Below are 16,955 nucleotides of genomic sequence, written 5' to 3'. Positions count from 1 at the left end.
ACATCATCATTCCACCAATCGCTCCTCTTCCCTCCCGCACCCACAAACTTCTGCTGAACACTAACACTACATTTTTAAACCTACCCCATACCTCTTCGACCCCATTGCCTATGCTCTCATTAGCCCATCTATCCTCCAATAGCTGTTTATATCTTTCCCTAACTGCCTCCTCTTTTAGTTTATAAACCTTCACCTCTCTCTTCCCTGATGCTTCTATTCTCCTTGTATCCCATCTACCTTTTACTCTGTGTAGCTACAACTAGAAAGTGATCTGATATATCTGTGGCCCCTCTATAAACATGTACATCCTGAAGTCTACTCAACAGTCTTATCTACCAATTACATAATCCAACAAACTACTGTCATTTCGCCCTACATCATATCTTGTATACTTATTTATCCTCTTTTTCTTAAAATATGTATTACCTATAACTAAACCCCTTTCTATACAAAGTTCAATCAAATTTCAAATTTTAACAATGAAGTTTTCAATCTTCTTTTGACTGTGCGAGACACTAAATTATAATTTAATATCCCAAGAAGCTAGTTACAATAGTAGGTTAACAGTAAATAATAAATCTTGCAAGGAAACTACCCATACCTATGCATAGCATGAAAACTATCTGTAGGATTTCTTTCAAAATATGTTCACCAGATTTACCACACCTGTTTTTTTATTCTGTATTTTTATGCATGTCAGTATCAGTCATAAGGTTAAAGAATTTTTTTTTATAAAGGTTAAAGAAATTGTAAAAAAAAAAAAATTGAACCTGTGAATACATATAATCTATTTACCTACTACCATTTCCTCCTTCCCTCCACCCTTACTACCTATTATGTATTGGTACAACTGAATTTTATGTCATTACCGGGTTCCACCACCACTTCATTACCCCTTCAATACTCCCTCCCACTCAACCCCTTTCCTGTTCCCGAATCCCCATCAATCACCACCACCCCTACACTCCATCTTGTGCCCACTCACTGCATCCCCTCCTTCCCTATTCCTCTCTCCTTACCCTCACCCAAAAAAACTCCTTTCTTCCCTCTAATCTCCAACTTACCCTCTCTCCCCTCTTTTACATACAAAATACACAAATATAAAATGCCAGAAAGGGTTGTACAAAAATATGGACCATAAAGAAAAGTTAATCCATTATCTGTCATTGTAGAAAATCTAGCACACCCTCCCTACCACCAGGACCTGATAATGGGTGATTTACTGAAATACATAAATCTGTATTAAATGTGAGATTTATAATTGCAATTTCCTTCAAAACCTTTTTCAATAATGATGACTTACGTTAACAAAGAAAACAATTATTCAACTATTTATTCAACTAGTTACTTTGCAGCTGAATTGCTATTATCACATTAAAAAATAAACCACTGTACAGGTGGGGCTTGAATTTGTGACAAGGGAGCCTTAAAACTCAGCCAGCACATAAGCCAGCTGTTCAGATGGCTACAGTAAGATTCGTCCAACTAGGTACATGTATATTTATACATCATAGGGAGGTTAGTATGGGCCCACTGACCACATATGCAAGTTTTTACAGTTGAATCTCCTGTTGTACAGTGGTTTGTTTGAAATCGTTTTATTACAAGTTTGCGAGTCATTAAAAATAAACGCTAACCCCACATGGGTCAGAGCATAAGGATAGGGTTAGTAGAATTCAGAGTTAGTGCAGGTGCAAAATCTGTCAAAGTTAGTGCAAAAGGTTAATTTTTTATAAAATTCCAAAGAGAAAATCTGAATTGCAGACAAGACTCTCTTGAGAGATCAGTTAGATAAGCATACCCAGGCACTGCACATGTTTACGTAAATTCCGAGTGCTGTCTTGATGGATAAAAGTCTATTAGGTGTGATTAATAAATAACTTGGCCTTGCAGGCTTCACAATGAGGTGCTGGACATGTCTCCACATGGCATCAGAGTCACGTGTCCTTATTCGTAATCATGCAAGATTAGTTTCCCACACCAGAGACAAAATGATGGCCGGAAACCAAATTGTAGTTTGATGGAAAACAGTTTATTTTGCTATGACTCTAAACAATGTTGCCAGTGAATTCAAAATTCATTAGTACTGAAAAGTACTGAGGAGCGAGAGAGGGTGGTTCAGCCAGGTGATCTGAGCCTCTACTGCTCTGTACCTCAGCCACTGACCACCTAACTATATATTAGACACTATCACCAGTTATCCTCCAGCAAATGTATTTTTTAAATCTACAGTCTCTGCCAAACAAACATGAACTCTCCATATAAGTATAAAATAATAAACTATCAACGTACGTATTTCGATAAAAACAGACAATCATAATTCAGTCCAAAAGTTTTAATTTTAAAATTTTCAATGCTGTACAGGCATACCTCATCAATATATGGGGTTAGATTCCCACCGCTGTAAAGCAAATCAGTTTTTTTTTTTAATTAAAAAATTTCTTGCTTAATATTTACCATATATGTAATTGCATCTGCAGATTAGTGTTCATGTGTAATTAACTGATTTTAAAACACCATGATCATGAGAGCAAATGATTGTATGTTGGAACCTACTGTATATTATGAATCTAAATTAGTTAAAGGATAAATTTATTCTTTACTTCGTCATCATCGTCGTCATCATCAGCTTTAGAGGTAGCAGTAGGAAAGAGGTATTCCATTCCAGAGCGCCCATACATTTCCGGACCTCCAGATAAAGTGGCAGACCTGAAAATTATGTAATACAGGACACATTCAATAAAGTCGAACAAAAGACAAAGGAAACAATTTAATTGCCATCTAATACCAAGTAAAAGTACTACAGCCTTTCCTCACTTAACGACTGAGTTCCATTCCTAAGACCACGTCGGTAAACGAATTCATTGCAAAGTAAGGAGCACACAATGGTAGTGGGCTTGTGTCAACCATTTTTGATAATGTTTTAATGTCACCTTTGCACCATTTATAACATTTCTGGTATATTTTAAAATGTTTATACAGAAGTGTACTGTATATTGTAATAAAAAGAATAGAGAAAATCAGCTCTAATATATATTATTTAGGTATGCACACTGGTCAGAGAGCCCGTCATAAGTCAGAGTCATCGGTAAACGAGTACATCACTAAGCGAGGAGAGGCTGTATTCTTAAAATGGTGAAAATTGCTTGGAATAAAAAGTCTCCGGTAAAGTCTTTATGTTACATGTTGACCAAAGTTGATTGCTAACCTAAAGCTTTGTATAAGCAAATGCAGTGAGTGAGTTTAGGTCCTATTTAATAACACTGCAGATTCTGCCAATACTTTGACCACACATACAACTATTATTTATTATTTTTTTTTTTTTATTATCACACTGGCCGATTCCCACCAAGGCAGGGTGGCCCGAAAAAGAAAAACTTTCACCATCATTCACTCCATCACTGTCTTGCCAGAAGGGTGCTTTACACTACAGTTTTTAAACTGCAACATTAACACCCCTCCTTCAGAGTGCAGGCACTGTACTTCCCATCTCCAGGACTCAAGTCCGGCCTGCCGATTTCCCTGAACCCCTTCATAAATGTTACTTTGCTCACACTCCAACAGCACGTCAAGTATTAAAAACCATTTGTCTCCATTCACTCCTATCAAACACGCTCACGCATGCCTGCTGGAAGTCCAAGCCCCTCGCACACAAAACCTCCTTTACCCCCTCCCTCCAACCTTACCTAGGCCGACCCCTACCCCGCCTTCCTTCCACTACAGACTGATACACTCTTGAAGTCATTCTGTTTCGCTCCATTCTCTCTACATGTCCGAACCACCTCAACAACCCTTCCTCAGCCCTCTGGACAACAGTTTTGGCAATCCCGCACCTCCTCCTAACTTCCAAACTACGAATTCTCTGCATTATATTCACACCACACATTGCCCTCAGACATGACATCTCCACTGCCTCCAGCCTTCTCCTCGCTGCAACATTCATCACCCATGCTTCACACCCATATAAGAGCGTTGGTAAAATTATACTCTCATACATTCCCCTCTTTGCCTCCAAGGACAAAGTTCTTTGTCTCCACAGACTCCTAAGTGCACCACTCACTCTTTTCCCCTCATCAATTCTATGATTCACCTCATCTTTCATAGACCCATCCGCTGACACGTCCACTCCCAAATATCTGAATACATTCACCTCCTCCATACTCTCTCCCTCCAATCTGATATTCAATCTTTCATCACCTAATCTTTTTGTTATCCTCATAACCTTACTCTTTCCTGTATTCACCTTTAATTTTCTTCTTTTGCACACCCTACCAAATTCATCCACCAATCTCTGCAACTTCTCTTCAGAATCTCCCAAGAGCACAGTGTCATCAGCAAAGAGCAGCTGTGACAACTCCCACTGCGTGTGATTCTTTATCTTTTAACTCCACGCCTCTTGCCAAGACCCTCGCATTTACTTCTCTTACAACCCCATCTATAAATATATTAAACAACCACGGTGACATCACACATCCTTGTCTAAGGCCTACTTTTACTGGGAAAAAATTTCCCTCTTTCCTACATACTCTAACTTGAGCCTCACTATCCTCGTAAAAACTCTTCACTGCTTTCAGTAACCTACCTCCTACACCATACACTTGCAACATCTGCCACATTGCCCCCCTATCCACCCTGTCATATGCCTTTTCCAAATCCATAAATGCCACAAAGACCTCTTTAGCCTTATCTAAATACTGTTCACTTATATGTTTCACTGTAAACACCTGGTCCACACACCCCCTACCTTTCCTAAAGCCTCCTTGTTCATCTGCTATCCTATTCTCCGTCTTTCTCTTAATTCTTTCAATAATAACTACCATACACTTTACCAGGTATACTCAGCAGACTTATCCCCCTTTAATTTTTGCAATCTCTTTTGTCCCCTTAGCCTTTATACAAGAACTATGCATGCTCTCTGCCAATCCCTAGGTACCTTACCGTCTTCCATACATTTATTAAATAATTGCACCAACCATTCCAAAACTATATCCCCACCTGCTTTTAACATTTCTATCTTTATCCCATCAATCCCGGCTGCCTTACCCCCTTTCATTTTACCTACTGCCTCACGAACTTCCCCCCCACTCACAACTGGCTCTTCCTCACTCCTACAAGATGTTATTCCTCCTTGTCCTATACACGAAATCACAGCTTCCCTATCTTCATCAACATTTAACAATTCCTCAAAATATTCCCTCCATCTTCCCAATACCTCTAACTCTCCATTTAATAGCTCTCCTCTCCTATTTTTAACTGACAAATCCATTTGTTCTCTAGGCTTTCTTAACTTGTTAATCTCACTCCAAAACTTTTTCTTATTTTCAACAAAATTTGTTGATAACATCTCACCCACTCTCTCATTTGCTCTCTTTTTACATTGCTTCACCACTCTCTTAACCTCTCTCTTTTTCTCCATATACTCTTCCCTCCTTGCATCACTTCTACTTTGTAAAAACTTCTCATATGCTAACTTTTTCTCCCTTACTACTCTCTTTACATCATTCCACCAATCGCTCTTCTTCCCTCCCGCACCCACTTTCCTGTAACCACAAACTTCTGCTCAACACTAACACTACATTTTTAAACCTACCCCATACCTCTTCGACCCCATTGCCTATGCTCTCATTAGCCCATCTATCCTCCAATAGCTGTTTATATCTTACCCTAACTGCCTCCTCTTTTAGTTTATAAACCTTCACCTCTCTCTTCCCTGATGCTTCTATTCTCCTTGTATCCCATCTACCTTTTACTCTCAGTGTAGCTACAACTAGAAAGTTATCTAATATATCTGTGGCCCCTCTATAAACATGTACATCCTGAAGTCTACTCAACAGTCTTTTATCTACCAATACATAATCCAACAAACTACTGTCATTTTGCCCTACATCATATCTTGTATACTTATTTATCCTCTTTTTCTTAAAATATGTATTACCTATAACTAAACCCCTTTCTATACAAAGTTCCATCAAAGGGCTCCCATTATCATTTACACCTGGCACCCCAAACTTACCTACCACACCCTCTCTAAAAGTTTCTCCTACTTTAGCATTCAGGTCCCCTACCACAATTACTCTCTCACTTGGTTCAAAGGCTCCTATACATTCACTTAACATCTCCCAAAATCTCTCTCTCTCCTCTGCATTCCTCTCTTCTTCAGGTGCATACACGCTTATTATGACCCACTTCTCGCATCTAACCTTTACTTTAATCCACATAATTCTTGAATTTACACATTCATATTCTCTTTTCTCTTTCCATAACTGATCATTCAACATTACTGCTACCCCTTCCTTTGCTCTAACTCTCTCAGATACTCTAGATTTAATCCCATTTATTTCCCCCCACTGAAACTCCCCTACCCCCTTCAGCTTTGTTTCGCTTAGGGCCAGGACATCCAACTTCTTTTCATTCATAACATCAGCAATCATCTGTTTCTTGTCAACTAATGAACAGTAATTCAAGAACCCTCCCCCCACAAAAAAAAAAAAAGGTAGATGGCAAAGAATAAACAAGTTTGTCATCCACATTGCTATATGACAAGCAGCAGCACAACTGCTCAAATGTTTTTGTTATCCAAATGAATTCAGCGTTAACTGTGAAACAAAGGTGTGAAGCTGAAGCACTGGCCACTACTAGAAAAGGTAAGATCATTGATTGATCTGAGGCACAAATAGAACAAGAGAAAAATATGCACATGTATAACCCAATGTAGTGACTAGACAAAACTGATACTGCCTCCTAGTACACCAGTTAAAATAGTGCTAAATTTCAGACATGCCTTATGTCAGCAAAAACTTTAAACCAATCACTTGCCAAACTTCCAAAACTAAAATTAGTTTACATGAAAACTACTTGAAGCAGGTTATAACCAATTTTTTTCTGTGTTTTTTTGGCACTAACCTGCATATATAATTTCCTTTGTACAGAATGGCAGGAACTGGAAACCTAGCCCGACAGCGAGCAAATTTGGCCTTCAGAATGAACTCCCTCAGCCTCGTTCCATCACTCTGAGCCTCTGGCGTTCCCTCCACCATGCACTTGCTTCCATTAGCTGAGAAAACAAAACAGCTTGCCCAGCTCCTTATAAAAGACAATACTCACTGATATCCCTCATTAACATAATACAGTACTTACCATATTTTACAGCTTATAAGACGCAGCTTATAAGACTTAGTTTTAGTTTCAATGGCTCAGCATCAGACATAACGGAGAGCTATAGCCCACCCCACACCCCAAACTTATAGCTCCCGTCACTGACCTTCAGTTTACAGGACGCAGGGTTGTTTTTGGAGACATTTTTGGAAAAAAAAAAAATGCGTCTAATAAGCTTCAAAATACAGTAAATTTTAGACTTGCACAGAATGAAGTTTAAATGGAAAGTCTTTTAAGAAGCACACAACAAAAACTATGCACCAAATGTGCTTAAAATCTTGTACAGTACAAAACACACAATACAGTACAGTATATAAGGGGCCCAACAATATCAATATAAGTAGTACAGTACATTGCAAAACAGCTTACCAATAAAAACTCCATCTTCAAAAAATATTTGGTATTATTAATTTATATAAATAACTAACTCCAGTATAAAAAGCAAGACCAAGGTTGCAACAAACATTATCTTCAATGGATACACCATTTCTTTATTAATGTTCTAGATGTTTCTTCATCCATCAACAGAATCTAAAATGTATTACAAAGACATTTTAATTTAAGTCAGTTGTACATCATACAGATTAAATTATCTTAGTTGGGTTACTCAGTTCATGATACAGAAAGAATTTTAAATGTTTTACAATTGGATGAAGAAACATCCAAAATGCCAATAAATTGTATATCCATTAAAGTTGGTGTTTGTCCCAGCCTTCATCAAGAATTATATTGAAATTTATTTCTCACATGGAATCTCAATTGCTAATATAACTTGACTCCATCTCTGGATAAATTTTTCCATTTTTATCTAACAACTTTTACATCATAACAAAAAACTATCAAGCTGTGTGCTGTGTATTTTACACCAAGATCCAATAATTTTCACACACTACAAGACCAAATAGAAAAAGAAATAAGCTCCTAAAGCAATGCACCAACAGAATACCAATATAGTCCACTATCAACTTGCCCTTTATAGGGATGTGTTCACCTTGACAAAACCAACAATGCTTTCATCTGTCATGTTGGAAATCACAGACATCTTATTAACTAGCTTTTAAAAGATCCAATCTTGTTAAATCAGCTCATATACACATAACTTTCACTAACATCAATCTTAGTCCTAGCTTTGCTCCTTTAAGTGCCTGTCTTTCTCAGTGCTTTGTCAAATACCCTAATCTTCAGAACACTCATTATTTGACCTTTGCTGCCTCCTCGCCTTTCTTCTCAACCTGTCTTCAGTACTGGCTTTGCATTTCCTGTCTTCTAAATTTCCTCTTGCTTGCTTCATTTTCTTTCCATGTAATTCTTCTCTGCCCCTCTTTGGGGACAGGTGTCAAAGGTGTTAAGATACTTCAATCTACACCACTTTTAAAAATCTAAATAATTTCTTACTCTATCATTAGTCCTGCCCAACATGGACCAGTAGATTTTCTGCAATGCTCCTCTTTTGTTTTGCTTTAATGTACTACTACTAGACCCTCTACTTCTATTACTAACAATACCACTATTACCACTAGACCCTAAACTATTACTTCTATTACTAACAATACCACTATTATTGCTAATACTACTGATGCTAATCCTACAACCACCACCACTTCCTTCTTTCCCTGCCATATTGTCTTCTGGCCTTCTTTATTTTCCTCACCCAAGTCGTGACTTGACAATGGTTCTGGATGGACAGAAATGTCATCAAAAGGTGAACTGTTGCAGGTACAGTATTGAGACTTATTCTTTATACCATATAACACATCACTTAAACTACTATATATAAAGCAATAGTATACATCAACTAAGCACCAATTCTTTCTTTCAACAAACTGGCCCTATCCCACCAAGACAGGGTGGCCCAAAAAGAAAAACGAAAGTTTTTCTTTTCAACTTTAGTAATGTATACAGGAGAAGGGATTAATAGCCCCCTGCTCCCGGCATTTTAGTTGCCTTTTATGACACCCATGGCTTACAGAGGAAGAATTCTGTTCCACTTTCCCATGGAGTAAGCACCAATTATTTGTTACAAATGCCACCAAATACTTAAATGCTCCTAAAAAACTAATGATTGTTTGTGAGAACCCTACCTGGTAGAGAACCCTTTCTCAACAATTCCACAGGGTGTCCATTAATGGAAACAGAGGCACGTGCCCCTCCAGACACGACTGAGGAGAATGATGGGGCACTGCCTCCCGGAATAATGGAAGGAGAACTGAGACTTAGCGGTGAAGGGGAGGTGAGGGTGAGGGGGCACAACAGCTCTGGAGGATCTAACCCCTCAGGTACCACCTCACACTCTGGGATGATCAGCTTGGTGGGGTAACTGTTGCACAACTCTCCTCCAGCATTAGGCACAACCTGTATGCATTGGTTTGTTAACTTTCTATTTTCACCTGTTAAATCAAAGCTCAATAATTGAAATATTTTTCTTTATGCAACACATTTTCAAAAACATTAAGACAAGTCCACTGTATTGAACTGCACTATAAAATTTGAGTGAAAGACAACAGGCACCAATATAAACACAAAATTAAAATGGATATGATATAATAGATACATGATAAATCACCATATATACTCACCATGCACTTGTAGTCCAGCTTCCATAGCTCCAAACATTTACCAAGTATTTGCTCAGTCTGTGGAGAGGAAAGGAAGCAAGATAAGAACATAATTAATCCATATAATAAAAAAAATTAGTTTAATTACAGAAGGGAAAATTTTGCATATCTGCTTGGTGTACGGCATTAACAAGTCAAAAAGACCAAGGTACAACTGTACAGTACGTATATGCTTTCCTAAGTCAACCAACCTCTCATCTGAAATCATAATAAACTGCCCACTTGGTAGTCTTGAAATTTTAAATTATATTACAATATTTGTCTACCTGGGAATGGTTATTCTACAATTTACGCATCAGGCAGGGGCTTTTTACAATCACGTTCTACTGGAAATAATGTACAGGATTAAATATATCTTCAGGGAGTAAAGAACAGTTACAATAAAAGGAAATGTAATGATCAACGATATTTAAAATAAATTGGAAGAAAATATGTACATTACCATATGTTAATAAGAAAATAAACAATATGACAAGACGAGATAAAATCATGGAATTAAAAAGGTGCACAGAATTAAGCCATTTTATCTAGAATTTTGGAGATATTTCCTTGCAAGATAATAAACTGGCACAGGAATGGGAAGCAAGGGAGTAAAGAGGGACAAAAATCTGGTGGTGGAGAAGAAAGGGGAAAAATTAAGTAGGGAAGAGGGGAAGAATTTTGGTGGGGAAGGTAAGGGTGAGAATTTAGAGGAGAAATACAGTGGACCCTCGACCAACGATGGCATCAATTAACGATAAATCCGACTAGCGATACATTTTATTGCAAAAATTTTGCCTCGACTAGCGCTAAAAAACCTGACCAACGCTATTCGTTCCTTTCGAGACGCGTCCACTTTGGCCTGAGCGCGCTTCACTTGTCCCATGGGTGCCAGTGTTTACAAGCCAGCCAGCCACAGCGGTCGCTTCCAAACATACAATTGGAACATTTCATATTATCACAGCCTTTGTAGTGATTGCACCTGCAAAATAAGTCACCATGGGCCCCAAGAAAGCTTCTAGTGCCAACCCTACAGCAAAAAGGGTGAGAATTACTATGGAGATGAAGAAAGAGATCATTGCTAAGTATGAGAGTGGAGTGCGTGTCTCCGAGCTGGTCAGGTTGTATAGTAAACCCCAATCAACCATCGCTACTCTTGTGGGCAAGAAAACGGCAATCAAGGAAGCTGTTCTTGCCAAAAGTGTAACTATGTTTTCGAAACTGAGATCGCAAGTGATAGAGATGTTGAGAGACTCTTATTGGTGTGGATAAACGAAAAACAGATAGCAGGAGATAGCATCTCTCAAGCGATCATATGTGAAAAGGCTAGGAAGTTGCATGACGATTTAATTAAAAAAATATCTGCAACTAGTGATGTGAGTGAATTTAAGGCCAGCAAAGGTTGGTTTGAGAGATTTAAGAAGCGTAGTGGCATTCATAATGTGATAAGGCATGGTGAGGCTGCCAGTTCGGACCACAAAGCAGCTGAAAAATATGTGCAGGAATTCAAGGAGTACATAGACAGTGAAGGACTGAAACCTGAACAAGTGTTTAATTGTGATGAAACAGGCCTGTTTTGGAAGAAAATGCCAAGCAGGACCTACATTACTGAGGAGGAAAAGGCACTCCCAGGACATAAGCCTATGAAAGACAGGCTTACTCTGTTGATGTGTGGCAATGCTAGTGGTGATTGCAAAGTGAAGCCTTTATTGGTGTATCACTCTGAAACTCCCAGTGTGTTCAGGAAAAACAATGTCCTCAAGGCTAATTTGTGTGTGCTGTGGAGGGCAAACAGTAAGGCATGGGTCACTAGGGACTTTTTCTATGACTGGTTACACCATGCATTTGCCCCCACTGTGAAAAATTACCTAACTGAAAAGAAATTAGACCTGAAGTGCCTCCTGGTATTAGACAATGCTCCTGGTCATCCTTCAGACGTGGCAGAGCGACTTTCTGCGGAAATGAGCTTCATTAAGGTGAAGATTTTGCCTCCTAATACCACTCCTCTCCTGCAGCCCATGGACCAGCAGGTCATTTCCAACTTCAAGAAACTGTACACAAAAGCTATGTTTGAAAGGTGCTTTGTAGTGACCTCAGAAACTCAACTGACTAAGAAAGTTTTGGAGAGATCACTTTACCATCCTCAATTGTGTAAACATTATAGGTAAGGCTTGGGAGGAAGTGACTAAGAGGACCTTGAACTCTGCTTGGAAAAAACTGTGGCCAGAATGTGTAGACAAAAGGGATTTTGAAGGGTTTGAGGCTAACCCTGAGAATCCTATGCCAATTGAGGAATCCATTGTGGCACTGGGAAAGTCCTTGGGGTTGGAGGTTAGTGGGGAGGATGTGGAAGAGTTGGTGGAGGAGGACAATGAAGAACTAACCACTGATGAGCTGCTAGATCATCATCATCAGCATGAGGCCAGACCTGAGGAAACTGCTTCGGAGGAGGGGATAGAGAAATTGAAGAAGTTGCCTATTTCTAAGATTAAGGAAATCTGTGCAATGTGGCTTAAAGTGCAAACCTTTATGGATGAAAATCACCCTGACACAGCTACTGCAAGCCGTGTTGGCAACCTGTACACTGACAATGTTGTGAAACACTTTAGAAATGTCATAAAGGAACGGGAGGTACAGGCCTCTATGGACAGACATGTTGTGCGACAGAAGTCCAGTGACTCTCAAGCTGGTCCTAGTGGCATTAAAAGAACAAGGGAAGTAACCCCGGAAAAAGAGTTGCTACCTCAAGTCCTAATGGAAGGGGATTCCTCTTCTAAACACTAAGAAGATCCACACTCTCCCCTCCTCCCATCCCATCAATCATCACCAGATCTTCAATAACGGTAAGTGTCATGTAACTGTGCATGTCTTCTTCAGTTTGTGTGTATTAAAATTAATATTTCATGTGGTAAAATTTTTTTTTTTCAATACTTCGGGGTGTCAGGAACGGATTAATTTGATTTCCATTATTTCTTATGGGGAAAATTAACTCTATTAACGATTATTTCGATTAACGATGAGCTCTCAGGAACGGATTAATATCGATGGTCGAGGGTCCACTGTACTGGAATGTTTAGCGAGGATATTATTCTATCTATATACTGTATATAAAATTCCAATTGTTATTTTCTTATTGATGAATGCACAGTAAATTGTGCAAGTATACATTCTAGAAGTGTATGCCTAGTGTTCTTGATACTTTTCATTTCATTTCAGCATATGGTAGTAAACTGCAGTACCTTCCTCTTTAGCCGCCTAGTTATAAATGTACGTAGAGCATACCCAGGTGCAGTATGGTAAATGCATTAGGTAAAGTTTTAGCCAAGACTTCTATTAGTACTATTACAAATGAGAGATTGGGATTTTATGCTTTTGTAGATCATTTTGTTTTCTCAGGGGAAACTGGTAAGCTGGGCTTAAAAGGTCCTGGAGGTGGCAAGTACAGTGCCTGCACTTTGAACGAGGGTGGGGGATGTTGCAGTTTGATTATCTAAGCATCACACTTCTGGTAAGACAGTGACTGAATAAATGATGGTGAAAGCTTTTCTTTTTCAAGCCACCCTACCATGGTGAGAAGCAGTTTATGAGAGACAGATAAAGACAGACACAGACAGAGTCCCCTGCTTAAACAGCAGGTTAGGTTCAGGGCTACCACTGTAAAGCAAAAATCACTGTAGAATAAAACAGCTTTTTTTTTCACTTTCAAATGCATATAAAAGCCTGATAACATGTTTACACTATCAAGTATTAAGTGAGCAATAGAGCCTGAAGCCTAAAAAATGCATATACATATAGTACACACATTACTTTAAAATATTTTAATTTTTAGCTTATAGCAAGTGGTGAATATATTTATTGTAGGAAGTCTGAATAAATGAAGAATGGGTATAATTGAAAACTGTTGCATTAGCGAAACACCATACGGAAAGCGAAGTGCTGAGCGGGATCCTCCAGTATAAAAAAAAGTTAAGAGGAAGTTGAACATGGTATATAATTCCATTTCAAAAGTTATTTCATTTCCTCTACCTCATTTCTTGCTACTAAGTTACCATGTTGTATAACATACTGACAAATTAGGCTAACCTCTTCCCTAAGGATATGTATTAGTTTGTACAGTGCAAGTGTTCTGATGTGTTTTTGTGAGGCACTCTTACATGAATGTTCATTATCATTGATATGACTTCTCTGATAAGATATGATTTAGTTTTTAAAATTACCCCAACACGACTGGCTATCTAACTCCTGACTCTGGCTTGCCTAGCCGCCAGAAGGCAGCTTTGATTTTGTCATGACTAATAGGTAGCACAAGTTTATTGTTAATTATTTGTGGTGTAATGATAACAAAAGGCTGTGAATGCTTTCCATTATCCCTGCAATTTATGACCCCTATGGGTTTAGCACTCTCAGAAGAAATGACAATAATAATATGGCCCAAATCTTGAGCATCACCTACTTCCACTAGTGGGTCTCTCCCACCTGTGACAACTTTACCCACTGCACCTCATCTGACTTAAAAAGCTTTCTATTAAGTGGAGTACAATATACAATTAACAGAGTAATTAACATACATAAACTACTTTATAGAAAGTCCCTTGTTATGCAGAGCATTTCAGGCAGCCTTAAAATTAATTATAATTATACTAAACAATGAGACAAATATACTGCAGTAGTTTATTAGAATGCTATTGATTGCAATATTTGAGATTTAAATACTGTAACAACTTGGTACATGAATTCTCATGTTGAAAGACTTGTGATAGTGTGAGCATCACTATGAATGCTAATATGATTTGAATCAACAGGGCTGCTAATGATACAACAGGCAGTTTAAATACATTGTACAAGTAGAGTTCAAGTCAAATTCAGGAGTTTTTTGACAAAATTTTTAATGCCAGGGACTGAGGAAATTTTTTGCTTCATCTGAAAGGGCATTCCAAATTTTAGGGCCCTTTATTGGCACAGAATTCCTGAAAAGGTCGAGTCAAACATGTGTCATATCAAGGATACTAATTTCTTATACTGTGTCCCCAGAAAGTCAGCATTGGGTTGAAGTTCATTTTAAGTGTCCTGTATATATGTAAGTAAGGATGTGTTGTATGTTCAACAATACACAAAAAACCCGCACATAGAAGAGAGGATTTTACGACGACGTTTCGGTCGACTTGGACCATTTACTAAGCGACATTTCAGTCACAGCATTGCCTTTTTTTGTTATTTATGTTCAACAAGTTGAGACTTCTTAACAGTGGGGTGTGTGCTCTATGGAACCTGAATGGATGATTAATCTAAATATACAGCTGATTTCTGTTGGGTAACAATGAGTTTTGGGCGATTTACTATAATAGGTAGTGAATACCCACTTCCAGGCTAAGGGACTGATTACCTCAGCTTTTGCTATCATGTATTTCTATAATGAAAAGAGAAAACCATTGATAAAATAATTTCAAATAAAGATATCCAGATGTTGCACACTGTCATTCAAGAAAAGTAAAATATCTAATAAAAATATAGTTTTTACAAAACTGCTATTTTGAACTTTATAAAAAACACATGACTGCAGACACATAAGGAACAAAAAAAAAAGAAAAAAAATCACACAGTATACACGTGTCACTTGTCAAAAGCAGACAATTTTTTAACTCACCAGATATATCTTAGCCTCCACTTACTACAAGATTTTATTTACAATTTACGTAATTCCACCCCTAAACTTTTGATATGTCATTTCAACAGCGAGATGAGAGACGGGGAAAAACATGATGGAAAGTATTATATATTAAGATACTGGCACGCCCACCACATGTTAAGACTCACCGTGCCACAACTTTCTCTCGCCCTGTAGGTGTTCTTCTCGAAATATTTCAACAGCTCTTCTATATCTTTAGTCTTTATTTGTGTGAGTTTCTCCATGGCTGGTAGGATGTGTGGTGGTTAGTGAGGAGTGTGTGTGTAGGTCATCCTTGACACTAATAGACGCAGTAACACCACCACCACTACTACCACCAGCTGCTGCTGCTGCTGCTGCTGCTGTAAACACACCACTCTTACTGCTGCTGCTGCTCCACACACCACACAACTCTCTCACTCTGCTCAACCTACACACTGCACACCCTACGCCTCCTCATTGGTCCACACTCACACATTTCCACCAATCACGGGTAAACTGAGTATATTGAGCATGTTGAGCGTGGTCTCAGTATACTTAATATGCTCACTCTTCCCTCTCCACCGCTGACGTATTTATTACATGGCGGGAAAAATATTACAAATATCTCCGTACTTCCTTAGTTTTTTTTTTATAACCAGTAGCAACATACAATGCCGAGTTAGATTTAATATCTGAAGTTCTCTGTTTCACTTCGCACAAGGTTCTACGAATATTACTTTCAACAAATAACTCAATGGAAATTATAATGATCCCAATTGAAATAAGTCACTTTGTCTGACATTTCTGGGTTTTCCTAGTTAATTTACACATATGTCACTATGTATGATAATTTGTGTAACTATTTCTGTGTACCTATACGTAAATAAACTTACTAACACAGTCTAAGAATATTTTAAGGCAGCCTGAAATGTTCTGCATAACCAGGGAATTTCTGTAAAATATGTCATTAATGTCACTTTTTTCCAAACCAAGCTTTGTAGAAATAAAGTTGATCATATATCATCATTTATCAACACAAAATAATACACATCAATTAGAGTAAACACTCATCTCAGTATTGCCAACTTATCATATATCCCAATACTATATAAGAATATATTATATATTCCACAATATTAAATTGTTATTGAATAACAAAACGGATCCTACGTTTAATATTCATTACTCAATAACAATAATTATAAATATTAAATTAGTAGCGAGAAGCAAATTGTCATTACCTGGCTGTTGAGAGGTGTTAGTAAGTTTATTCAGGTACAAGGCCAAAATAACCACAAGGGATGTTGAGTGGTATCTCTAGGCCTTTCGTATTGCAATCAACACATCATCGGGAGTTTGCAATGTTGCAGAAATAGAGCAGGACAATCAGGAAGATCCGTTCATGGGAATAGCTCATTCCATGAGCGATTCCCATTAATGGATGTATCGAAACAGACAATGGTAGAGTTACCTTCAGTGATGTGTGTCAGCTACTCAGACTAATATTAATAAAAGCAAACTAAATGTAATAATTTTCATAAAAACAATAATGTGCTAAT

General features: G+C 38.1%; 1 protein-coding gene across 1 annotated transcript in view; it reads right to left on the bottom strand.

The window, feature by feature from the left end:
• Positions 1–15,801, bottom strand: part of EDTP (Egg-derived tyrosine phosphatase) — a 41,756-nt gene extending 25,955 nt beyond the window's left edge. Inside the window, exons 1-5 of the mRNA XM_053782063.2 lie at positions 15,564–15,801; positions 9,732–9,788; positions 9,237–9,507; positions 6,904–7,054; positions 2,604–2,709 (exon numbers count right to left, since the gene is read on the bottom strand). Of these exons, the coding sequence (XP_053638038.1) occupies positions 2,604–2,709; positions 6,904–7,054; positions 9,237–9,507; positions 9,732–9,788; positions 15,564–15,659 (681 nt within the window). The 5' untranslated portion in view covers positions 15,660–15,801. The remainder of the gene's footprint in view (positions 1–2,603; positions 2,710–6,903; positions 7,055–9,236; positions 9,508–9,731; positions 9,789–15,563) is intronic.
• Between the last annotated feature and the right edge of the window lie 1,154 nt (positions 15,802–16,955).

This window comes from Cherax quadricarinatus, chromosome 30 (genome assembly GCF_038502225.1).
Source record: "Cherax quadricarinatus isolate ZL_2023a chromosome 30, ASM3850222v1, whole genome shotgun sequence".
In the NCBI taxonomy this organism is placed as follows: Eukaryota; Metazoa; Arthropoda; class Malacostraca; order Decapoda; family Parastacidae; genus Cherax; species Cherax quadricarinatus.
This window is presented reverse-complemented; position numbering and strand designations above follow the sequence as displayed.